This window comes from Lycorma delicatula, chromosome 4, assembly GCF_047948215.1.
Source record: "Lycorma delicatula isolate Av1 chromosome 4, ASM4794821v1, whole genome shotgun sequence".
In the NCBI taxonomy this organism is placed as follows: Eukaryota; Metazoa; Arthropoda; class Insecta; order Hemiptera; family Fulgoridae; genus Lycorma; species Lycorma delicatula.
Window position 1 is genome coordinate 75396672 of NC_134458.1, and position 27516 is coordinate 75424187.

The 27516-nt window shown below is 31.8% G+C and overlaps 2 protein-coding genes and 1 pseudogene across 3 annotated transcripts in view; 1 reads left to right on the forward strand and 2 right to left on the reverse strand.

Annotated features, from left to right (window-relative positions):
* Positions 1-27516, reverse strand: part of LOC142323567 (hexuronate transporter) — a 246739-nt gene that overhangs the window by 82686 nt on the left and 136537 nt on the right. The window lies entirely within an intron of this gene.
* On the reverse strand, positions 890-1549 carry LOC142322644 (uncharacterized). The gene has a single exon (XM_075361724.1). The coding sequence runs from the start codon at positions 1547-1549 to the stop codon at positions 890-892; it is 660 nt and encodes a 219-aa protein (XP_075217839.1).
* LOC142322646 (uncharacterized) lies at positions 9876-12639 on the forward strand (annotated as a pseudogene).

Here is a 27516-nt window from a genome sequence, read left to right on the forward strand (position 1 = left end):
AGGACCGATCCCTGTGGCACCCCACTTTGCATCTCAAAATGAATTCTTCCTTCCTGGGCTTCAATCAAACATCTTCTATCGGAAAGATAGTCCTCAATTTGCCTACATATATAAGGGCTCAATCCCTTTGTGGCCATTGCCCTGTTTATGTGACTCCAACTGATTGAGCCAAAGGCATTCTTTATATCAAGTGAAATCATTAATGGAATGCGTCTTGTGCGCCATGTGCCTCTTCTGACTTCATTAGCCCAGTCCGAAATCCCACAGATGGCCTTCACAGTGGACCGCCCCCGACGGAAACCATACTGGTTTGGGCTAATCCCGACTCCCTGTTCTAGTTCCTGAATAATACGGCCCGCCAGCATTTTTTCCACGAGTTTCCCCATGGTATTCAATAGACTCAGGGGTCTGTAAGTGGCGTCCTCCTCCATGGGTGCACCTTTAGGAAGGAGCACCACCCTGGCCTCTTTCCAACACGCGGGGAAAACTCTTCTCTCCAAACCGTAACTGGCAACCTCTAATACTTCCCAGGGAGTCTTCTGGATTAAACCTTTGATCACCGCTGCAGGGATTCTATCCGGTCCAGGGCTCTTCTTTAAAGCCAGACTTTTGGCCGCTAGTTGCAGTTCATCTATAGTAAATCTTCTGCTCTCACATGGTGTGGGTACACTATCATCGGCTATCATGCTAGGGAACAGTCTCGCCACATGCATTTCAGCATTAGCCTTATCCAAAATAGGTAATCGTCTGCCGAATTTCTTAGTTACTATACGATAAGCTTGGCCCCATGGGTCAGTATCGAGCTCACTGCAGAGATTATTCCAGCACTTTCTTTTCCTTTTCTTAATTGCTCTGTTAAGGGCACTTCTAGTTTCAATATACCTTCTTGCTATATCCTGTAATCTTCCCTACCATTTCTGAGAAGTCTCTGTTTTCTTCTCCTAAGGGACTGGAGCTCTTGTCTCATATTCCCGATCTCGGTCGTCCACCAATATACATTACGTCTCCTTGCAGCATTACTTGCCACTCTATCTATCTCTTGTTTAATTATATTTGATAAAGCTTCAGGAGTCTGCTGCTGCCTATCTTTTAGTCTATCAGCTGTTCTATTGACTATTAGTTCAATTTGTTCCGCTGAAAAACTTGGTAGGGGAGGACACTCCACTCGCTCAAAATTCGCATCTTTCAGGTCTAGTATCGTTGCGCGGTGATCACTATCTATATCGTCAAGGAGGACCATCCAGTCATATAGTTCACTTTTCCATCTATTATCCAGGATGGTCAAATCCAGCACCGACTGGTGGCCTCTTGCTACATAAGTGGGTGTGCCGTCGTTTATACAATGAGAGCCAGTAGTCTCAAGCAGGTCCGCCAGGATCTGTCCTCTCCTGTTCGTGTAACTACTACCAGCCATCACCATTTTACTATTAAAGTCACCCAACATAACTAATCTCTTCGGTGAATTAGTAATTAATCCCTGTAAGATATCTACGAAGCGAGTAAATTCCGCAAGCTCTATGTTGGGTGACACATATACACCCACTATCATGATGGTCTCATTCTCCAATGCCACCACGCCTCTACCCGTAAACCTGAGTCTCTAGTGAATATTATGATTTATGACCATAACAGCAACATGCCCCTGAGTATCAGCGATCCAGCATGACTTGGCTGCCTCGTATCTATTCGGCTCGGCAACTGCAAGGAAAATAACTCCTCTCTCGACGACGACTCGTGCAATTAGATCATGAGCGAGGATACTCCTGTTCACATTAGCAAATAATGTTCTATACACGTTGGTCTTTCTTGCATTGCCAAGCTCCAGTCCTATGTTCTCTGCTTCTGCAGTCGAGGCACTGCTTCGGTTCTCGACAGTCAGCAGTCATTTGACCTCGACCTCGACATGTATTTGCTAAGTCCAGCCCCCATATGTTGTTTTAGAGAAGCCAGCGTGTGTCCCACTTGATAAATTAGGCTACCCAAAGTATCTGGTAGCTCCTCCTCTTCTTCTGATGACTCTTTGCGTGGTCTCTTCTTGCATTTGCCCTCTAATTTCTTGATAGGCACCACCCTCTGTTGACTACTACTTTGAGCGACGTTTCCTCTAAGGGAGCGAACCTCTGCGCCTCATACTTCCACTATCAGACTACGGGGACAATTCCGGGTCCAAAAAAAAATTATATATATAAATGATAGCTTGATAAATTAAGCTACAGCAGTCTATCTTATCAAGAGATAACAACAACCGAAATTAATTAAATTAATTCCAATATCAAAAGTTTATCATTTGAAAAATAATAAACAATATTATCGACAGTTACAATTGTCTATGCCATCCACTACAGATAAGCTACACCCGAATTGAAAACAACTCAAGGTACACCACTACTAACTCACACTAACCACTGCGACCAGCAGTCAACTATGAACCTTATTGCCAATAGCAATAAGGCTACTCAGATAAAAAATTCAATAAAAAGGTCAGTCCGCAACCAAAAATCACCAAATTATATTAAAACACTTCCGAAAATTTTCCACCGTCGATTCCCAATTCCAAAAATCAGATATAAAAACCGTTGATCCGAAAAAAACAGTATAAGACAGAGCGCACAACAATACCTCCGACCGCAACACAAGCTTCCACTCGACTTCAGTGATTGTACCTGGAACGCAACATCTTTACCGATAAATTTTGAACTAAATTTCCTTCACAAAAATGTTAAAAAACTGAGGTTGATGTCAATTTAATCCCCAGTTACTATTTTGTTAACCTTTGTTTTTCATGCCATTACTTAAATTTTTCTACAAAAAAATGAAAACTACTTTTTTTAACCGAACCTGCTTTCACGTCTACACGTTATGCACAAAAATATTTTAAAAGTATGCTCTATTAATTCATTAAAAACCATTTTTTTTTTTTTTCAGTGTTCTTGCCTAGAGTGATTTTGAACTGATGGTTTTGCTATTAATTTTTCAACAAATAAATATTTCGGTCAGGAATGGTTTTTTTTTTAATTAACTTTTACCAAGAAAAAACTGGTATGCTCTTTTTAATAATAAAAAAAAAGTGTACAGCATAATTACTAATACAAAGTGGATGAGTTTGTATTTGTAAAAAAAAAAAATTAAAGTAATAACTTTTATGTACCACAATCCTGCATCAGTGAACAAGCGTTCTTACAAAATAGGATGTTTATGACAACGCGGGGTAATTAATCTAAATCGGTTCGGCCGTTGAGCTGCTACTGTGGAACAAACATACATACATACACCCCAGATACATGACTCTTTTATGGGCAGTCGTGTAAAAACCTATGATCCGTTTATATATGTTACGGTATTTCGACAATATACATTGAAATATTCGGCACATAATTCTCAACACTTGGAAAACTTCCACTAAAAATATCAATAAGTAATAAAACATTTTCAATGATTTCATTAATAAAATAAATAATAATAATTCTATGAAAATACATAGCTAAATTTTAAAGATTTAAAAAAAATTTAATCCAAGCCTCGAAGAATAAATTGACATAAAATACAATAAAATTATATTTTAGATTCCATGAAATTATAAAGTGATTTACGAAATATTTTATTTAAAAATAAGTAAAAGCATTTTTTTAAATTTTAATATAACTACAACATTATAAGTATAGGTAATATTATTTTAATCGGTAATATACTGAGAAAAAACTGAAAAATATTTTTCTCATACATTATTTATTTCCGATTAGAAAATAATAATTGAAATACTTGTAAATTTTTCCCTTTTTTGTTTTAAGTAAATTTCCGAGTTCACGTTTGTTAATGTGTTCCAATTTGTTGTAGACACAATTTATACTGTAAACTTATGCATTACGCTATTAATTTGCTTATTCATAATCTAAATTTAAAATGGTAGGAGCTGAGGCTCCTGAGAGAGAATACATTGTAGTAACAAATACTAAAGTCTCTAATCTAAATTGCAAAATTATCAAAGTGCTATTGGGATTTTTCATATAATCAACAATATCAACACCAGGCAAAGCTTATATTTGTTTTATTATAAATTTGTAGCTGTAACAAATACTGATCCACGATCAGTAATTTGTAAAAGTATGACTCAATACATTTTTCATAAGAAAATATATTAAGTTATTTTACATGTATGAGGACAATTTTGTTTTAACTTAAATACGAATAACTAAAAATAACGTTTTAATTTTTTTTAATACCACGAATTCAGATGAAATGGAAATATTTCAAATTCATTTCACCCTTTATCTGTGTTTAGTATCGCATTAAAGAAATTTATTTAGATACAATTATTAATATATGATAAAAAAATATTCTGCACATAAAAGATTATAAAAAGTATAAAAATAAAGTAACGATTTAGGTTATCAACTCAGAAGAAAAAAATTATATTTATCGGAAACAAGATCTCTACCTAAGAAGCAGTTAAAAGATTACTTTAAGATTTTTCTTAACGTCTCTTTCAGCCCCACCTTTTAACTTCTTCCACCTCCAACTTCATTGGACACATCTAACTGAAGCCACCCCTCTCACTTTTTTCTTTGAAATAACATTAATTTTTAATAAATACAGCGCTTTCATAGCAGTAAATTTAATAATGGAAGTTCTTTCTTAAATTTTCACTGGGTTTTTTAAAAATAGAATGTAGTATTCATCTCACGTCCTTTGTTGTAATAGTTCCGTAAACAGTAGGTAAGTACTCACACTAACAAAAAGAAATATTTTCGAAATTTTTTATAAGAAAAAAAGATTCTAGAAATTCAGTATCTTTAATTTTCATTACGAATTTTTTTTTCAGTGAAATTAAGCCAAACATTTATGTTTGCAAAAAGTAAAAATTTTTAGGCCGAGTTCGGTCCTCAAATGAAATTATTTCTTTCCAATATTTAAGAGAAAATCCACATAAGTTTCATCGAAATATACTTTCAGACATTCGTTAATTATTATCGGATAAACACTCCATACACAAAAATTAAATTCCAACAAAATGGACTGGCGTTGTTCAGTAAAAAAAAAGCGAGAAATGTTTAATATCTAAATTCATTAAATAAAAGAGAAAGAACTATAATAGCTAACGTTAAAGTCTACAGAATTTCCTACATTTCAATTTTTATGAAAAATATAACATTTTTACTGTCGACTCCACAATATTGATATTAGTAAGATGTTTAGTAAAAATCGTGTAATTATTATTTACTAAAGAAAAATTTCTAAAAAAATATTAATTTAATAAAATCTGCAACTCTTCTATAAAGTATTATTTTTGCATTTTTAACTAAAAATATGAAACCTCAAATTATACGCTATACGTAAAAACTAAAATTTATTTAACTATTATTCGAATTAACATTAATCGACTGAAAGTTTGCGTATTTACTTAAAAATGGTGATCACCATCATTTCCTACACTGGTTTGTCTTTGCCCAATCGACTCCATATTTTCGTCTATCACATCTTTGACAAGGAGAATAAACTCGAGCTCCTTTCGGGATTCCAGCTTCTTTCATATTAGTGGGACTAAATCTTGCAATCCTCTTAAAAAACTCATCACTGCTCTTTGGATCCTACTGCAATCTCGAGATTTCATCACTCGGGCTACACATCCATAAATTAAAATTGACACTGCCATTATTCTATAAACTTTTAACTGGTTTTCGATGCTAGCCTTATTTCTGAAATTCTTCAGAATAGTTCCATACATTGTTCGAAATTTATTCAAGTTGTTTTCTACATCATTGTCTTGATCGAAAGTTAAACAACAGCTCGGATAGGTAAAGGATCGAGTCTGTTCAAGGATTACTTCGTTTAATACCATCTTACTTCTAACCTTTTTTTCCCTTGATTGTTATTATTTCCGTTTTACAAAAAATTACGGTTAAAATCCACAGCGGTCTTTTTAAACCTAAACAAACTCATTTATAACTCGTCTTCAGTTTCTGAAAGGATGACCATATCGTCAGCAAGTAGTAGATGATTCAAAACAATTATTACCTAATGTCGCACCAACTGATGCTTGTCTTCTCCATATAAAAATTAAATGATCTTAATAAAGATTAAATAATACGGGCAATAAAGATCGTACTTGTGATACCCGTAAATTAGCGATTAAAATTTGGTTTCTTTAGTAACTCTTATTGCTGTTTCATTATACAAGCTCTTAATAACCTTAACCAGACGGATAGGTAAGCCTTTAATTTCTAATTTTGTCGCAATAAACCTACGTTCACATAATCAAAAGTCTTCTTCAAGTCAACGAAAGCGATATGAGTTTGTAATTGAAATTCCTGTCTTTTCTCAATTGTCTGTTGCAAACTAAAAACGTTGTCCATACATGATCTTCCCCATCTACAACCTCTTTGTCCCTTCGATAATCGAACCAAAGAAATTATCTATACTCTGGCTGTAATGACGTTAAATAAGTATTATATGCTGAGTTTAATAAAGTTATACCTTTATAATTTTCACAATTATTTCTACTCCCTTTTTTATGAATCGGTTGCACTTCAGTGATTAGAAGATGATCCTTAGGAAAATTGTAATACACCTAGTGGCTTAAATGTCAGTTTTCCCAATTTTTAATAGACCAATTAACAAAGATAGTTTAAACAAATGTTTTTAGTTATAACTTATTTATTAAATAAACATGGGAGGAAAGTTGTTCAAAAGTTTCTTTCTTCTGTCTTTCTGAATTTTTAACAGAATTTATCCACTATTTTTATTCGATTAAAGTGTATCCCGATTCCTAAAATTAACCGAGGTTTTATTTGACAGTTTGAGATGGTATAGGTCATTTGTATCTGAATAAAATTCCATGTGTTTGACTATTTTCCAGAAGAAAAAAACAATCGCAAGGAATGAAATAAAATTGATAATAGAGGATTAGGAAATCTTGCGTGAAATTTTTTACTGATTCGTATTATTTTTCACCGAGACTGAAGTATAAAATCTCATTCTTTTTAATAAACTTAAATGCCATTATTATCAATACAGATATAAACATGAACTTAATCGCAACCGAATAGTAATTTTATCAGCCGATTACTACTACTACCTTTTTTTTTTTTACCTCCGGCACCAACGTTAGGTATTGCTTCAGAGGATGAGATGAATGATTTGTAGCGTGTGAAAATGCCATGCCTGACCGAGATTCGAACTCGGGATCTCCGGATGAAAGGCCGAGACGCTACCACTCGCGCCACGGAGACCGGTAATTACTACCACCTGCGAAATCAAGATTTTCCACCGGTTACAGAATTTGAATGTGCGTGAAGATGAAAATGATTTTTAGGCTTTTTTTATATAATGAAGTAAGTATAAATTAATTAAACGTAATATTTGAAGTTTAATTTAATTTATTGTAATTAAAAATATTCCTTCAGAGTTTGCCAGCGACTCTAACATTGTATGATATACATATTATTTCGTATTTTTCAAAAGAGTATATCTGATCGGCCACTTACTTCCAACAAATAAACCAATTCCATTCCAGCATGTTCACACGGGAGAGTGTTTCACTGATATTTAAATCTTTTCATTCTGATTTTACTTAAAATGTATTAATATTGGCATTATTATTAGCTTCTCTGGGATTATAAATAACAGAGAAAATTATTTTATTAATGGCATCTGAATAATTAAACGGTTGTATAAACTTTCACTTTTCAAACAAATTTTCTTAAAGGAGATTCATTACATGATCTAATTACCAGGATAATTATAAACCGGTATTAAAAAAAATCTACATTATAAATTCCGAAAATTATCTATTTCTGTTAAAAAACAGTTAAAAATCTTGTATGCAATGTTTAAATTTTGAATTGCTATTATTTCATGAAGACTATTTCTAAAAAAAATATTTAGTTTACTATTTTAATAAACTACCAACAAACAGTTAAACGAGTTGAAGTATTACACATTTTTACACACTATAATATTTTAATTGGTAAAAAGCTGTTCAGATAATCCACAATCTCCTCATTAGGATATTAGGAGTTTAGTACGGGAAGTGCTAATGAGGTGTCCTTGTGGAGGAACGTATTTATAGATATTTACTCGTGTCAGTTCTTTTGGATTGATTTTATATAATTTGTTAAAATGTCTTGCTTATCATCTACCTAACTAGAAGTTTATGCATCCAGTATTGTCTACATTTGTGCCTTTAAATACCTCTAATATCAATGCGTATATCTTTAAGACATCTGAAGGACACGCGATTCATTATTTTATTTTAGATTTGAATAATTATTTAGTATTATATAGTTTCATTTTATTTTATATAAAATACGTGAAAATCTTTCCGTCTAATCAATCTATCCTCTTTATGTAATTGAGGTATTTGAATGCATATAGCCCAGACCGGCCAGCTTTTAGGTAAGTTAATTTAAATGTATATATTTTAGGTAACTTATAGGTCTAATTTTGCTATTTAAAATCGAAATTTGGTTATTAAGAAAAAATTTCTGATATTTCAGAAAGTTCTTTGATTATTCAACGAAATATATATATATGCATTGATTATTATTTATTTGGGAAATTTTGTTTTCCTGTTTAGCCTCCGGGAATCACCGTCAGGTATTACTTCAGGGGAGTATATGTATGAGTGTAAGTGAAGTGTAGTCTTGTACAGCAGTCTCAGTTTGACCATTTCTGAGATGTGTGGTTAATTTAAATCCAACCACAAAGAACACCGGTATCCACGATCTAGTATTCAAATCCGTATAAAGTAACTGCCTTTACTAGGATTTGAACGTTAGAACGGTCGACTTTGAAATCAGTTGATTTGCGAAGACGCGTTCACCACTAGACCAACATGGTGAGTTTGTGGATATTATTTTTTTTTTAAATATTATCAACAACAAATTGATTCATCTCTAAAATAAAAATTTTATTCATCGATGTCACCTAAAAATACGAAGAATTTTCAATCGAACAAAATTATAAAAAAAAAAAAAAGAAGTGAATATTTTTGCGAAGATCGGGTTTATATGCAAAAAAATCATTTCTATAGACTAATAAAAATACTGTTTTTTTATTTTTAATCGTGGGAAAAATGACAATTCTAAAATTTGAGTGAGATAAAATTGTCGAAATTATTACTTTTTAATATTTATTAAAACAGTACGATAGATCTACAAAAATACAAATATATGTTCATTGGTATTGAAAACAAATTATACACTATAAAAAACATGTCACGTCACGTGACGTAAGGTGACGTTTACTGCAAAATCAGTGTTCTTGTACAACACTTAAAAACATATGATTACATGTTTACGGTAACATTTAATAAACGTGTACGTACCATTTTGTACGCGTTAATTTGTACTTCGGTACAGTAAATTAATATTTTTTCGTTAAAAATTTTATTAAAATGTTACTAAACACAAACTCTGTAAAAAATTTCCCTTTTAATTTGTTTAAGTCTTTTAATATTTTATTCAGTTACACATCTAGGTTGTACAAATAATATATACGTGTATTAAAATTTTACTTTTTAATCGACTAAAAATGTAATTTGCTATTCAATTCTTTCTTTCTTCGGAAAAATTTTCCATAAAAATATTCAAGATGATAAAAAACATACAGCCGAAGTAATTATACGGTAGACCGGGGCACATTTATATAAAGCACTTTTCTCGGGAACTAGTGAAATATAGCGCCATCAGTCAGGCAGCCAAGTGATGCAGCGTAACGGAGGCTCTCCCAAACTCTACACCGCCAGTTGAGAGTAACGGTCTCGCTGTGAAAAGCATTTTTGTTGTTTTGTGCAAGGTGAGTGAATTTTGTTATGACAAATGTAAATTAAGAATATACAAATATATACTCATTTACAGAAGATTATGCCTCTTTAGAAGATGACTTTGTATGATTTAAAAGCGTAAAATTTACTGCTGTATTTTCAAACATATATCATAGATGGCGATGGGGCACGTTTACGTAGTTCTGTTGAGGCACGTTTACGCAGTGCGTAAACGTGCCCCTGCATATTGTGTGACTACTGTGTATATAATATTGTTCAGTCAAATTGTTTGTCATATTTTTCACATACTTTTTTAAACTCTAGTACTCTGTAACTGATTTGTAAACTGAAGTTTCTCATGAGTTCTTTGTATTTTTCAGATGATGAGAAACTACAAGCATAAAACCGACAGATGCAAGCTTGATCTCCAAGTATTGAAAAATGCCGCTCTTCAAGTGAAGCGAGGAGAGTGCTTGATAAGAAAAGCTGCCAAAGTCGTTGGCTTGAATGGTAAAACGTTGGGCAACTACTGTAAGAAACGAGCAATCCTATGCGAAGAAGATTTGAAAAGTAACAACGAACACGAAAATGAAAGTTAAAAGTTTATCAAAATATAAGTATCCTATTTATTAAAAATATAAGTTAAATCTCCAAGAGTTTTATTATATGATAAATTATTAATTAATTGCGTTTGTTGAAATAGTTATTACGTTAAATTTGTAACAAATATAAATGCGACCCAATTTGTTGACACTTAGGTGACATAACTTATTTTTGCATACTACTTTCTGTGTTTGGTCTGCATTACAAAAAAATCCTGATTTTGCAGGCTGTTGATGATGCACTGGATCATGCGGTCGCTTTAAATCCCGAGTTGACACCGTCCCAAGATGATGCACCGGCGATATAGGAGGAACCAGGCCAAGAAGTAGCACTCCTTCCGGCTCAACAAGAGGCAGCGGCATCTGAAGAACTGTCCCCGTTTCGATACACCAAACATCACCAGGTAAGGAGCCCCATTTTTTCGATTAGGTATGGTGGTGTATGGAAATTAAGAGTATGTTGGACTAGGTATAGTGGTTGTAGGAGGGTGGTAGGAGCAGGATACATAAAAAAATGATATTTTGAATGTTATTAACACATTCATTTTTCATACAATTATGAACGCAAGTAATTTTTTTGGGGGGATTATCTGCGCAGGTGTTCCTACCTGACTAAAATAGTTTACTTGTCGAATATCTCCTGAAAGCCTCGGGTATATATTTTGGACTATCCTCCCAAAGAAGTGCAACGGTTCGTCTACACTTATGCGTTCGCTTGTGACAGGAAAATACCTCAACATAAGATCAACAATGATATGGAAGGACCAGATTGGCTTACCGGTTTTTTGAAACGACATAACAAACTCTCAATTAGGTCTCCCCAAGCTACGAGCTTAGCTCGCGCCACAAGTTTCAACAAAACTAATGTAACGGAATTTTTCGATAACCTCATAACCGTCATGTAAAAGATTAAAGTAGGTCCTGCTGTTATTTGGAACGACGATAAAACAGGAATAACGAGAGTGCAAAAGCCTGACAGAGTCATTGAGCGTAAAGGTTTCAGGCAAATTGGGAAAACGACTTTTGCCGAGAGAGAAACTCTTTGTAACCGTGTTCCTCGCAGTGAGCGCTGCTGGAACTTTTACTTCCCCTTTTTTCGTTCACTTTAGAGTTCACTACTCTAAAGTAGTACTTTATAGTTCACCTAGAGTTCACTTTAAAAAACACTTTTTAAGGACTGGCCCTATTGGCTGTAGAGGAAATGCCAATCCGTCTGGGTGGATGATTGAAACAAATTTTTTTAAATTTGCCAAACACTTTGTGTCCCACGTCAGATGTTTGACCTCAAATCCACGCCTCCTGATTCTAAATCATCATGAGTCGCACCCGTCTGCAGCAGTATTGGATTATTTTAAGAACAATGAATTGACACTATTGTCATTTCCGCCCCGCTGCAGTCACAAATTGTAACCTCCTAATGTTTTCGGCCCTCTAAAAAAATATGTTAATACGGCATGCGACACATGGATGGTCACTAACAAACGTCCTATTTCGATCCACGATATACTTTCAATTTTGCCATGAATTATCTCTCTGGCGCTACTCCAGTATACATAATGGCTGGATTTAGAGCGATAGGGATCTCACCATTGAATACATTTTTTTTTTATAATTCTGATTTCACGTCATCCTATGTAACTGACGGACCAGCACAAACATCAACAAACGGGCTACAAATCCTTATGATAATCCTACACCCTCTACCAGTCAGAGCAGATCCTATGGGGTACCTGAAGAATCTATAAGCCTGCTGCCAAATTCATCTGCATGTGCTCCTTCTACACAAACTCAGGAGATATACCCAATTCCTGAACAACTAAGACCTTTCCAAAAGGCTGGGCCAATGCTTGCGTCCAGAAATAGGAAGAAGAAGAGGAAATCCGCAATCCTAACTGATACCCCAGTCAAGGAATCCTTTAGACAAGAGCAATTACATTTAAAAGCTAAAAACGTAAAGTTACAAGTAAATGAAAAGAACAAGTTATTAAAACAGTTGTTTGATTGTGATGCATCTGACGCAAAAGTCACTAAAAGTTCACCAAAAGAGAAGGTTGATAAGGGAAAAACACTTAAAAATGAGAACGATGAACAAGAAAGAAAGTTCTGATGAAGATGATGAGAATTGTCCATGTATTTATTGTTTAAAAGCCGTACAAGAAATCTACGTGGTAAGAACGGGTCCAGTGTCTAAGATGGGCCCACGATGAGTGTGCCGCTGAGAATATACTACTATTCTTTGTGTGCATTAGCTGCAACTCAAATGATGAAAATGAGTAGGTTTAAGATGATTTCTGTTTACTGCCGGTAAGTTTTTTTAATAGTTTTGTACTTTTCTACTATTTTAATTAGTTTAAGAAAACGTGTGATTCTGTTTAATAGCAATAAAAAAATTCCTGAAATTTTCAGTTACGAGTTTTTTATCCTTATTGTACCATTCTATGATATGCGTAAAAGCGCCCAGTACCCGGGGCATGTTTATGCACTCGATTTAGGTCTATATAACATTTTTTACACAGTTAAATAAAAAGTTAAGATAATCGTATATATAACAAATTATACTTAATAACTATATTATCACCCTAAAAGATTTTAAATATATTAAAACTAACCAAAAAGTTTTAAAAATTTTGAAAATAAATCCGCGTAAATGTGTCCCGGTCTACAGTAATATTATGTTATTACACGAATAAATATAGTATCACTTAATTGGAAGTCTTAATAACAGATTAACTAGTTTAAATTAGGGATAATAAATAATTATTAAAATGATAAACATCTGAAATATCTCGGTATTCTACTTTTTGTATAGGTTCCGCTCGTAGTTCCAGATTAACAAGAATAATATAAAGTTATGCTTAGAACCACACCCCTTCAGTCACGTTTGACATAGCAGGTGAGAAGAAATTCTTGGTTTTCCCCAGCGGTCGTTGCCATTCCGTTTTTTTTTTTTTTTGTAAAAGTTGTCTGATATCGAATCCAGGAACGGTATTAATAGATGTTTAACAAATTCTATCATATCGACCTAGAAAAGAGGTTTCATAAAATAATTAACTTGTTTTTCCCCCCTCTTAACTGTTTGATGTTTATATATATATATATATATATATATATATATATATATATATATATATATATACATACATACATTTTTTCTTATACTTAACTATTACAAAATTTATATTTAAATACATTATTTTCTAAAATATTTTTGTATAAAAAGAAACCTAAATTTTTACATTTATACAAAACTTTTTTAAATGGAATTTTTTTTAATAAAATAACATAAATATGTGGCAGAACGAGTTCAAAGAATACAGTAACACTAAGTACCGTACTCGTAGTACATGTTTTATTAAAAAAATATTATAATTTATAGACATTCTTTTAATTTCGATTTGAAACGAAATTAAATGTTTTATTCTTGGGGTTAAAATAAGAAGAGGAGAAAACTTCAAAATTAAAATAAAAATAAAGAATAAAAGTTGATGTATAAGGTTTATTTATTGAAGAAATTAATATATATATATATATAAAATGAATCGGTATAGATTGTTTATACTGCAGTTGTGTGAAATGATAAATTTAACAATGTTAAGCTATAAAATAAAATGCAGTCGTACGAAAAACTAAAATGTAAAAGCTTTTGTTCGCTCGGTCAATTATTATACTTTTTCAAATAGATTTTACCTTTCAATAAAAAAAATCCGTCAACTATGAACGTAAACATTGTTCATAGAGATATAAAAGCAATGCTTCGGTTTAATAACACTAATTCCATAGTATAATCAGTAAGTCTACTTAAAGAATTTGATTTTTAAGTAAATATTGGAAAATTTAGTAATTAAAAAACATTTCGTATATTTTGTTTGTAGAATACTTTTTTTAAAATGTAAAACGTTACTTTTTTCAGCTTGTCATGTGGGGTTCATAGAAACGTAAGAAAGAACGCAGTTAATAATAGACTTGCGTAACCGACCCGCATGAACGGTAGCGCAATGAATGGTAGCGTACGATAAAATATTTTTCAGCAGATGCAATGCTAAATAGAAAATGATTCGTATGTCATGTGTGTAGTTCTCAGAGTACTGAGGCGTGTGACGTAGTTTAACTTTTACTCCTACCTTTTAGCGTTGCGGATTACATATAAATTATGTGTTTTTGTCTTTATTTCACAGATTACATTTTGACGCGTTATGTAATTCAGAATGTCGAAATTCAAAGCAAGTGTGAGTTTATTTTTGTTGGAAGACATTAAAAACGTATGTTTTAGCTGTTAAAGTTTGCTAGATTGATTTTTTGTTTCGTAAAAATAAATCTTCTTGTTACTGACAAACCATTTTTTAATATCAGGCTTTACTCTGGGACAGTCAGTTAAAATTTGTCACAAGAGATTTTTAAATTGCGGTTAATATAGCACGGTGTCAAAAAATTCTCAACAAACGATTAAGATGAGTATGCAACACTTCATAAATGTAAATTAAAAGAAAAAAACTGAAGGCCGTAAATTAATGATGAAACCTAATTATGAAGCTATATAACTCATCAGGGAGAGATCACAAAAATTAGATCAACGACAAGTTTCCCCGTTTATTGTTTTCTTAATTAATGTGTAATACATTTAATAACTATGAACGGGCCACCTTCCAGCTGTTACTCAGGCATTTTTTTCTTCTTAAAATAAGCCTGATTTTCACGTAATCGAATTTAAAACCGCGTACAACTTTCGATTTACACCGAAAAACTATTACTTCGGAATAGATATTCTCACGTATTTTTTTTAGTGTCAATTAAAGTTACAGTTCTGTCGTAAAACGGATTTGGGATTTTAAGGTTTAAAAAAAAAAATCTTGCCCTGAAGCACACAGCGAATGGTCCTTACATTAGTACAAATATTGTGAAATTGTTTTTAGCACTTAAAAATTCTTAAATTATTTAAACTGTTCATTACGTAGCACTATAAAATATAGTAATATGCAGAAGATTTTTTGCCGGTTGAAGGTTATTAGAGAAATAAAATACTGAATTTACACCAAATATTTTATTCAGTACGAAACTACTGGATACAACGAATAATTTCAGATTAAATTAATATTTTATTATAAATGTACAGTAGATTTATTTAATTATTTTTCTATTTCCATAACATTGTTTTATTATTTATTGGACCGTTTAAAATCTAATATAGGAATATGTAATTAAATTTTATTTATCTAAGTCATGATTTATTCATCCAATAATGTACTGCATAAAAGCGAAAGAAGATTACACTATTATAGATTTATATCAGAAGCGAAATCAATAGGATAACAACAGGTACACCCTTTAACACTTAACATTACAAATAATTGTATATCCTAATCAGAAATTCATTTTTTAAAAATTAAGTACCGTTTGTGTCTCAACGAATCGCGTTACAAGAAGGATGAGACAATTATATTGTGCCTTATGCCAGTCAAATTATATATATAAAAAAAAAAAAATATGGTTTCTGAATTATGCTCATATTATTTAGCTTCTTATCTGAATAAATATTGTATTAAATGACATCTTAAAGTAAGTACAATTTGATGGGAATACTTTACCTAAAATATTTTGGTTATTTGGTTGTTGTAACTTCCCATTAGATAAAAACAAATCTGTTGGTGAATAAACTAATTTAAATAATATAAAATTGATTAATTACAGTAATTGTTAAAAGCAGAAAATAACGGAAAAAATATGCTTGAAATAATGTTAACAGCGATAATACACTGTTATACACAAATTACACGCAATTAAGTACTTAGGTATTGTATTGTTTAGATTTTACCATTATGTAAAACTGTTTGTTCATTTAACTGCGATACATGTCTGTATATATACTTCCTTGTTTTATAAATCGACATTCTTCGTCTGTTAACTCCCCTCCCCCCAAGATAATTAGATTGTTATATAATATTCATAGTCCGCGTAATTTCGGTTAAACACAGCAATTTTCATCATTTTTTTTTAAAATGCCGTGTATGTTATATACGAAACAGATAGTATTATGTTTACAAGGATTTTAATTATGTTTGGATTTAAACATCAATAAAGGCATAATTTAAAAAAAACCTTTTGTATAGACCTAAATGAAAACGCAATAAATAAACAGTCTGTTTATATAATACTGTTCGTATTGTTTTATTTTATTAAAAGTCTAGTCCCTCGTAAATTTGTTTTCATGAAAAAGCCAAAGGGAAATGAAAAAGCCACCACTACATTTACAATTATGTTTCGACTTTATATGAAACACTTTATGTTTACATTTATGTTTTAAAAATTGCTGTATTCCCCCCAGAATTGATTGTAAAGGTTTTTATTACGTAAAACACTAAATTTAAAGAAAATTTAGTGAATGTAAACAGAATTTTTATCAATAAATAAATAAACGTGAATATATATATATATATACGTGAATCACGAAGTTCTCCCGGGTTTTTCGTAACCTATTCTATTCCTGAAAGTAATGGAGAAAGTTCAAATAAACATATATCCTAAAAGGCTTCAATTGTGAGTTACTGCTAGTGAAAGATTTCGTTCGAGTTTTTGCGACCCCGATGAAATGAGATCGTACTGAAATTTTTAAAACGTTAATTAAGGGGCAGAGTTAGAGATTTCTTATAGTTTTTGACCTGAAAAATCGAATAAAATATATCCCAGAATCGTATAGAAATCTCAGGTGGAAACCAATAAATTGGGTTAAAAACCTTGTTTTTTGTGTTTGACGAACAATAACTTTGTTAAATGAACAATAAACACATAAAAATTTTAAACAAAACTTTTTAGAGAATTTAATTCTGAACAAAATGCTGCAAGATAGATTAAACAAAACAAAGAAAAGTTAGAAAAATTCCAATTTTATTTAGAAACAGTAGACTAGACGAAAGTGCATTATACGTACCAGTTTATAATAAATGTTCAAAAATGAGCATTCAAAAGCGGCACCGCTTTTGTTGCTCTTTTAGTTCTTCAGGTCTATCATTAAGTTACTCAGCCGCATCCATAATGCGGACAATTATTTTTCACGAGAATGTGTATTTGTTTAGTATACAACATTTTTCGTCGATCCCCAGACGTAAAAATTTAAAGGTATTAAACCAGACGATCTCGGTGGCCAGAAATGTGGATCTTCACGACCTATCCATTTTTCAGGGAAATGATGATTTAAGCGAATGGAAACGGCACTAGAAATCCGAGCGAAATCTTTCATTAACCGTAACTCGCAAATGAAGCATTTTAGGACATACGAGCCGTGTGAGAAAAGTAATGAGACTGACTTTTTACTAACTAAACTTTGTATTTTTTCAAACAGCCATATTATTCCCTTCAAAGTAGTTCCCTTGGGCAGTTATACACCGGTGGAGTCGTTGTTCCCACTCCTAGTAGCAGGATTGGAAGGTTTTAACTGATAGGGCTTTTAACTGGTCGGTCACAGTCTTTTGAATGTTCTCCAGAGTTCCAAACTGACGTCCTTTTAAGACATGTTTCAATTTCGGGAAAAGGAAAAAGTCAGAAGGACTCAAATCAGGTGAATAAGGGGGTTGAGGAACCGTAGGAATGGGTTTTGAGGTCAAAAATTCCGTGATGGAAATGGCTGTCTGACACGGGGCATTGTCATGATGAAGCATCCACTTGCCTGCAATGTCTGGTCTCACGCGAATCACTATTTTCCTGAGCCTTTCAAGGACACCTTTGTAAAACACTTGGTTGACAGTTTGTCTTGGAGGAACAAATTCTTTATGCACGATACCCCTACTGTCAAAAAAGCAAATCAGCATGGTTTTGATCTTTGATTTGCTCATTCGACATTTTTTCGGTCGAGGAGATGACGGAGTGTGCCACTCTTCGCTTTTCCGTTTACCTGTGATCACACGATTGCAGAATTCTTGGTCATTGTCAATCCTCTCAAGAAGATCAACGCATACGTTTCTTCGATTGTCCTTCTGTTCCGTTGTGAGGTTTTTCGGCACCAATTTCGCACAAACCATTCACATATCCATATCGTCTGCCAAAATTTAGTGTACGGTGAAAATGTTTACATTTATCTGTTAACTCATCATCCTTATTGTTAAAGGACGGTCTGATCTCACAAGAACCCTCACACGCTCAACGTTTTCGTCAAATTATGAAGTTGAAGGTCTCGCTGAGTGAGGTTGATCTTCAACGTGTTCTCGGCCTTCCAAAAATTATTTGTGCCAGTGGAAAACTTGTGCTCTTGATAAGTAATGTTCCCCATAGGCCTGTTTCAACTTTTCAAAGGGCAGAGTCACGGATTCCCCAAGTTTAACACAAAACTTGATTGCACAACGTTGCTCTAAATTCCGATGCTCCATTTTCGTAACAAACAACAGAATACAACTTCACTGATGGCGCTGTCAAAAATAATGCGTTGGCTGAACGGAGTTGAAACTCGTACTGAGCATGTGGAAGGGATGAACATACCGATCTAGCCCAGACCGGTAGACACAGCGTTGTCAGATCGCTCGCAGTGTTACCAATCTCATTACTTTTCTCACCTACCTCGTATATTTATAAGGACTTTTCCCATTATTTTCACGAGCAAAATAGGTTATGAAACTACCGAGAGAACTTCGTGATACACTTTGTATATGTATTTTAATGTAAATCATCCAGTATTATTTACTTTAATTTTACAAGTACTAACTTTCCCTACCGCACTGGTTGTAGGCGAACTGACACGAGTCACAAATCAATTCCGAAAATGACATAGCTGTTTTCAAGAATAAAAAGCTTTCCACGTACGGTTTACTAGAGAGATTGAAGAGAAAAATTGTTTTCCCTTGCCTTCTTCAATGAAAAAAAATGAAGGTTGAATGTTAATATGACAAGCCGACCAAAATTCAGGTGATATTCAACTTTAAATGTGACACCTTCATTCCGAATGTTAATCTTACCGGAGTTTGTTATACTTCAGGTCCTTCGGGTCCCTGTCATAATAAAGACTAGCACAAATATTTTTAAAAAATATCCCTTTCTGTTATGACAATTTACACCGTTTCAACTCAAAACCGCATTTTGAAAGTATTAACAGGAGAAAATTCGTATGACGTATTGATAAGTTTTAACTACAACCGGAATAACTAACTAGTTATGATCTGATATACTTTCTGATATCACTTCTTAATAGTAGTCGTTAGAATTCGAAAAAAATCATTGTATCAATATGTTTCATTATGTCAATGACAACAAAAGAGATTATAACCCGATTATATTAATAATTAGTAAGTTTTCTTAATAATAATTAAACACATTTTTGTTATATTTTTACGTTTCACTTGGTCTATCATTTCTATAATAAACCGAATGTTGGTCAGTTAAAGATTACTTCAATTTTAGAATTTAAAAAAAAAAAACATATATAACATGTCGATGAATTAGAAAATGGTGTTATATAGGAAGAAGAGGAAGTTGAGGAGGATGAAATGTGAGAAACAATACTGAGATCTGAATTTAAGAGAGCATTAAAAGATTTAAATGGCAGAAAGGCTCCTGGAATAGACAGAATACCTGTAGAATTACTGCGCAGTGCAGGTGAGGAGGCGATTGATAGATTATACAAACTGGTGTGTAATATTTATGAAAAAGGGGAAGTTCCGTCAGACTTCAAAAAAAGTGTTATAGTAATGATACCAAAGAAAGCAGGGGCAGATAAATGTGAAGAATATAGAACAATTAGTTTAACTAGTCATGCATAAAAAATCTTAACTAGAATTCTATACAGAAGAATTGAGAGGAGAGTGGAAGAAGTGTTAGGAGAAGACCAATTTGGTTTCAGGAAAAGTATAGGGACAAGGGAAGCAACTTTAGGCCTCAGATTAATAGTAGAAGGAAGATTAAAGAAAAACAAACCAACATACTTGGCGTTTATAGACCTATAAAAGGCATTCGATAACGTAGACTGGAATAAAATGTTCAGCATTTAAAAAAATTAGGGTTCAAATACAGAGATAGAAGAACAATTGCTAACATGTACAGGAACCAAACAGCAACAGTAACAATTGAAGAACATAAGAAAGAAGCCGTAATAAGAAAGGGAGTCCGACAAGGATGTTCCCTATCCCCGTTACTTTTTAATCTCTACATGGAACTAGCAGTTAATGGTGTTAAAGAACAATTTAGATTCGGAGTAACAGTACAAGGTGAAAAGATAAAGATGCTACGATTTGCTGATGATATAGTAATTCTAGCCGAGAGTAAAAAGGATTTAGAAGAAACAATGAAGGGCATAGATGAATTCCTACGCAAGAACTATCGCATGAAAATAAACAAGAGCAGAACAAAAGTAATGAAATGTATTAGAAATAACAAAGATGAACCACTGAATGTGAAAATAGGAGGAGAAAAGATTATGGAGGTAAAAGAATTTTGTTATATGGGAAGTAGAATTACTAAAGATGGACGAAGCAGGAGCGATATAAAATGTCGAATAGCACAGGCGAAACGAGCCTTCAGTCTGAAATATAATTTGTTTACATCAAAAATTAATTTATATGTCAGGAAAAAATTTTTGAACGTATATGTTTGGAGTGTCGCTTTATATGGAAGTGAAGCTTGGACAATCGGAGTATCTGAGAAGAAAAGATTAGAAGCTTTTGAAATGCGGTGCTATAGGAGAATGTTAAAAATTAGATGGGTGGATAAAGTGACAAATGAAGAGGTATTGTGGCAAATAGATGAAGAAAGAAGCATTTGGAAAAATATAGCTAAATGAAGAGACAGACTTATAGGCCACATACTAAGGCATCCTGGAATAGTCGCTTTAATATTGGAAGGAGAGGTAGAAGGAAAAAATTGTATAGGCAGGCCACGTTTGGAATACGTAAAACAAATTGTTAGGGATGTAGGATGTAGGGGGTATACCGAAATGAAACGACTAGCAGTAGATAGGGAATCTGGGAGAGCTGCATCAAACCAGTCAAATGACTGAAGACAAAAAAAAAACATGTCGATAAAAGAATATGGAAAATATTTGGTAAAAATAAATTCCAATTGTTTTTACGCTTACCGTTTGCTGTCTACCAAAATCAAAATCGAAATGTAAAATTTGTTGTTATTGTAATATCAAATTTTTATTTTAATTATCATTAATAATCTCATTAAATTTGTTTTTTTATAAACTTATTTTAAATAAAAAATTGCAGCAATGCTTAGCTGTTTGGTTGTTTGAAAACAATATTTTTACTAGACTCTAATGTAGTATTTAATGAAATTAAAAGAATTACCTTTAGTTACGTAACGCTTTTTAATTCTTAAATAATAATCAATCTCTGGAACGCATACAGTAAAATAAAATCTATCGGAAAAACTCCTGTTTTTATTGATGTGATAAAAAAAAATTTATGAACAAATTCTCAGTTATTAACTGTTTTTCCTAAAATTTATTTCCATTTAGAAAAAAAAAATAACTGAACCCAAGTTATTATAAATTCCTTTAAATTAAACTATCCTAAATAAAGTAACACTACTTTAAGTAGTATTATCTGTGAAAATAATTAACTAACATTAGCGATTTTATTAATAAAGAAATAATAGACGTACAACAAAAGAAACACTCGTGCAGTACTGATTCTTTACAGAATAATAAGCTGCAGAATTCATAAAAATTTACTGGTTATTAGCTCTTTTATAACATTACGGCTGTCTGCTACCAGAAGTGTCATTCAATAAATAAATAATTGAGAGTTTCTCGGCTGTGATAAAAACGCTGAAAATAAATAAATGAATCATTGAATGACTGTACCGTTGCTTAGTATTTATGTTTTCCTTTTTTTTTCTCTTTTTTTATAATTACTACTATTACATTTATTATTGGATTTTTATTTATTTATTACTATTTTTTTATTTATTTTATTTTTTACATTAACCACGGTCTTCGTTAAATAATTGTACTTCCTCGATTGATGAACTAGGAAATTTTTATCCTTGATTTATGGAATAACGTAAAAACTTTCGTGAAATTAATAATTGTTGTATTACTGATGTTATTCGTTCCGTATGCCCTTGCATTGATTTTAAAAAAGTGTTGAAATAAGATTTTTTTTCTTTCTTGTGTAGCATCAACAAGATTTTACAAAAATTAATGATGATAATTGTAAATATTTTGACCAAATTTAAGAAATTTTCATAAATAATTAAGCAAATTAAAACCGATAAGTTGTATTTAAAAATTATTAGATGTTTATTTTATAATCAACTGCTTCAAAGATTTTATATTTTCTTAATTTGTTTGTGATCTAAGACGATTTTTAAATCTCTACGTATTTTCTTTATCATACATCTTAACATAATTTATGTATTCAAATTTTTATTTTTATTTAGTTTTATTTTGCACTCCTTCCTTCCATTAATATATTATTAACTTTCAGTATATTGATATGTTTTTCAATCACCAGCCTACTTATTTTCATGAAACATTTTCAAGGATTTTTTTTATTTTCATGGAACTTCTTCAGTTCTAACTTTATCAATCCACCTATTTTGAATCTTCTTTCATAACATAAAATATCAAAACGGTAAAATATAAAAGATGTTCTTTGGTCGAGTGCCTTTCTTTCCTATGTCACTATTTCTTATACATAAAATACTAAACTTTATACAGCATAAAAAAAATCTTCCTAAATGTTGAATATGTAATTTATGATGAAGTTTATGACATTCAATTAATTTTAAAAAAATACATCAATACATATGCATATATATATATATATATATATATATATATATATATATATATACACACACACACACCGGCCAGTTTAAACAATGCAGTTCTTACCGTCACAAAAAAATGAATGTACAAAATACATTTAAAAAAATAATATTTAAATACAACCTTCATTGTTGTTTATTGCAAATACCAGGAAAACTTATCTAACAGAATTATTTATTAATAATCGTGTACAATATCTTTATAACTATTTATAATTACAATTATACACGAATACACAATACATCTATACCTAAAACTAAAGTTTTAAAATTGGTCGGCGCAAATTTTTATCTTCAAACTTCAATTTCATATATTATATAATTTTAACCGAGTGAAATTGTAACGCAATTCATTTGTATGAGTTTCTTTCCAGCCTAAGCAAATCGTTACATAATAAATATTTATTATTATTTTAAGTTTAAGCAGCTAATGATGAGGGTATCACGAGATCGCTGCTCTGTTAAATGCGTCAATCAAAACTTACTTTAATATTCTGCTTTGAGGTTATTAATATTATTATTTTCACAGGATCGAACAAAGATTCAATATTTATTGATAAAAATGTCATTATTTCTATTTTAAATAGAATGATATCTGACATAAAATAATTGGAATTTTAATTGAAAAAACGCTATACATTTATAGTCTTAGGTTTGTTAACTATATTAATTCATTCTTCTATAAAAATAGAAATTAAATTGTGTGTGCCAATATTGTTTTTACAGTAGATTTGATTACATAAAATTATTTTGAACCGACAGATACGTCTGTCGGTTCAAAATACTGACAGACGGGAAATATTCATTTTTATTTATATCTCTTGTAACCGAATTAAAGGTTTGACGAATGGAACGGTTTATTTTACTGTACAATTAGTTTAGTTATAAAAACGGAATTTGTGATAATGAATTTATTTCAACGAATAAAAATGTCTCGGAAACATGTAAAAAATACATACACATGCAGAATAGAATTTTGGAATTCATTTCTTCTTGAGATTTTGAATGCAATAGATTTTTTTTACGATAAAATTATTTCTACACAGTAGTTCTCAAAGTTATTAAATTTTAATATAAATACCACCAACATTTTTAAAACGATGCTAGAATTATTGGAATGCGTCGTAATACATACACAATCAAATAAATTCTCCACAAATTTGGTTTTTCCTCTTAAATTAAAAAGACAGTTTGTGTAAAAAACGCTTATAAACTGACGAAGTATAGTTATAACTAGTTCGAATTATAGACGTGTCGGGTCGGAATAAATATCTCTTATCATGTTTTCATACGAAAATTTTATGCAACAAATGCGCGGTGTCAACCCACAACACCTACTTCTGGCCTGAGTACGTGCGACTTAAAATTCGGTGCCTATATTTTTGTGATATCCCGGCCTTGAACAGACCCCACTCGGTACCAGCATATCCAAAGCGATATACGAGGTGTGATAAAAAAATACGGTGATTTAATTTTTATAGCGGCAACTGCCGACGCTACATCCATATGCTGTAATTTGTCCAATAGCGTGATCAACTGAGACAGGCAGGGACAAGTTGTAACACGTTCGAGCTTGCCAGTCAGCTGCCAGAGCCGCTAGAGTGAGGTTGTGTTTATCGTGTCTGTCGCGCAACATGGATTTTGAACAACGCATTAACATTAAGTTTTGTTTTAAGTTGCAAAAGAGTGCCAAAGAAGCTCACGAAATGTTAGAATCGGTGTACGGCGATAATTTGGTAACTTTGAATACTGTGTACAAGTGGTATGACCGATTTAAAAACGGAAATGAGTCTGTTGAAGACGAGCAGCGTGCGGGACGTCCATAACCTCAAAAACAGTTGAAAATGTGCAAAAAGTGAAAACAATGGTTCGTTGAAACAGGCGAGACTATTCGAGAGCTATCAGTAGACCTTAACATCTCGTAAGGATCCGTTCAAAGCATTTTAACTTTTAACGACGTACGAAGAAAGCGACCAGAAAAATGGACCAATGGCTGGCTTCCTTCTTCACCACGACAACGCGCCGTGTCACACCTCGCTTCTCATTCGCGAGTTTTTGGCCGAAAAAAGTGTTCCTGTCTGTCCACATCCGCCATACTCACCGGATTTAGCACCATGCGACTTTTGGCTCTTCCCAAAAATTAAAACTGGGCTTAAAGGAAAACGTTTTGACACCATTGCTGACATTGAGAGGGCCACGACCGAGCAGCTGAAAGCCCTTCCTAAAGACGCCTTCCAGAAACGCCTCCAGTCATGGAGTCAACGGTGGGATAAGTGCATTGCTAGCCAAGGACAGTACTTTGAAGGAGATTAAATCGAATTCTATGTAACCTTTTTACTTTTTTTAATAAAAAATTATTCACCGTATTTTTTGATCACACCTCGTATATTTCTTTTTTTTTTTGCAAAAAATGTATTGTACTATCTTACTATCAGTTACTTATTTTAAATTGTCCATAAATCGCTGTAATTTTCATATTTAGTGGTATTACCCGGTCCCTGTTGTAATGGAAGTACCTTGTTTTTAATGCTAGAAAACCGGAAAAAATATCAAAACCATTTAGTACTAACTTGAGAGCTAAGTTTTAATTCTTAAATGAAAAAATTGCAACTGAAATAGTATCGTCAAAAGTTATTTTATGTTTCATTTAAAAACAGTATATATATGCACTGTTACTGTTATACTGTCTCTATATATATATATATATATATAACCTACGGATTTAACAGTTTTCTTCTCGTAAATACCATCAGTATAGTAGAGAGAAGGTTTGTTTTCACAGTCTACTTTACGGATTCGAGTTGTCTATATTTTAGAACAGTTTGTCAGATGTGTAAAAGAAATTAAGTTTTAATTACCAAAGTGAAATTTAATATCCTAACTATTCGTTTGACACGCACACCCGATTTTTATGAGGGCCATTTTGGGAAACTTTTTTCAGGGAATTAAAATATAAAATATAACGCAAGAAAGTTCAAACAGTTTACTTGGTAAACGATGACACCTGCGAATAAAGATCGACTGTAAAGTAGACGTTTGGCATTAAAAAGCATTTAAACATAGCCCGCTCGCCCTCAAACGTTTTTACCTGTTAATTGGTAACATTCACGATTGAGCAGCTCTTCTGTTGTTTCAACGTACTCTGTCTGAAATTACACTGGTTTGTATCTTAATAGGAAAGATACGCATTTAGGATGTCTTTAAAAAGCGTACTTAAACGTGTCTGTCCATTTATATATCTGTGTAATTTCAAACAATTTAATTTTATTTAAACGAGATAATTTTTTATACTCGCATAACATTTTTAGTTCGATGTTCATTGTAATATCTTTTTATTTAATTTTATTGTTGGAAAAAGCCATTTCTCTGTTATTCTTGAGTTCCACGTTTTACGTTGTGTATATATATATATATATATATATATATATTGGAATTTTGAATTCCCAACCGTTCATCCAGTTTACAACGTTATGCAATTAATATATTTTTGTATTAGCTACTCGTGCAGCATTTTTTAAGAACAATTAAACCCGTGTTGCTATAGCTTTTAATATTTTTTTTTTATAATTATAGATAAAAATATACTAATAAAATATAGACAATAATTTTTTTTTTAATTTGTATTTGACTGATTTTGCATTATTCCATACACATTGTTTTTGAAAAATCTCTTGAGTAGTGTGATTATTTATATTTCACAGTTTACAAAGATTAATCTATGTCTTGAAAAACGTTTTTTAAAGATTTCTGAAATTTAATTTCTTTATGGCGAGTGACAATTTTCTCATTAAACAAATTTTCTTACATAATTGTAATAATAAAAAAAAAGAATTATTGTTACGCAATTAATTTATTTCAACTAAATGCTATATTAGTGGTAGTTAAGATTAATTAAATTAATTTTACTTAATTGAAAATTATTAGAAGACAGTGATGATGACGTAAACAACAATAAATAGAATAAATAGCGATGAGAATTGAAATCGGATGTTTATAATTTTTACTTTCTCTTGACATAAAATAACAATTGTTATTCAGTTAGTCTTAATTTGTTATACCTCCTTGTAGTTTTGCAATAAAAATAAAATTATGATTTACATAAATTTTATTAAAATTAACTAGCGATAATGATATAATATCGATAGCGTTTTTTGTGTGTTTTTCTTTTTACAAATTATTAAAAATAAATAATAATAATAATGATATACTTAAAATACAAAAAATAGTACAGTACATAAAATCTTCACTACGCATACTAATTGTCTGAGGTATTACCGGCACAAGTTAAATTTTATTTCTCATAGAAATATGATTTCTATGAGAGAAATGATATTTATTATATAGTGTTCAAAAAGTGACGCAACCATATGGAAGCATATTTCCTCCTTTTTTAGCAGATTTAAT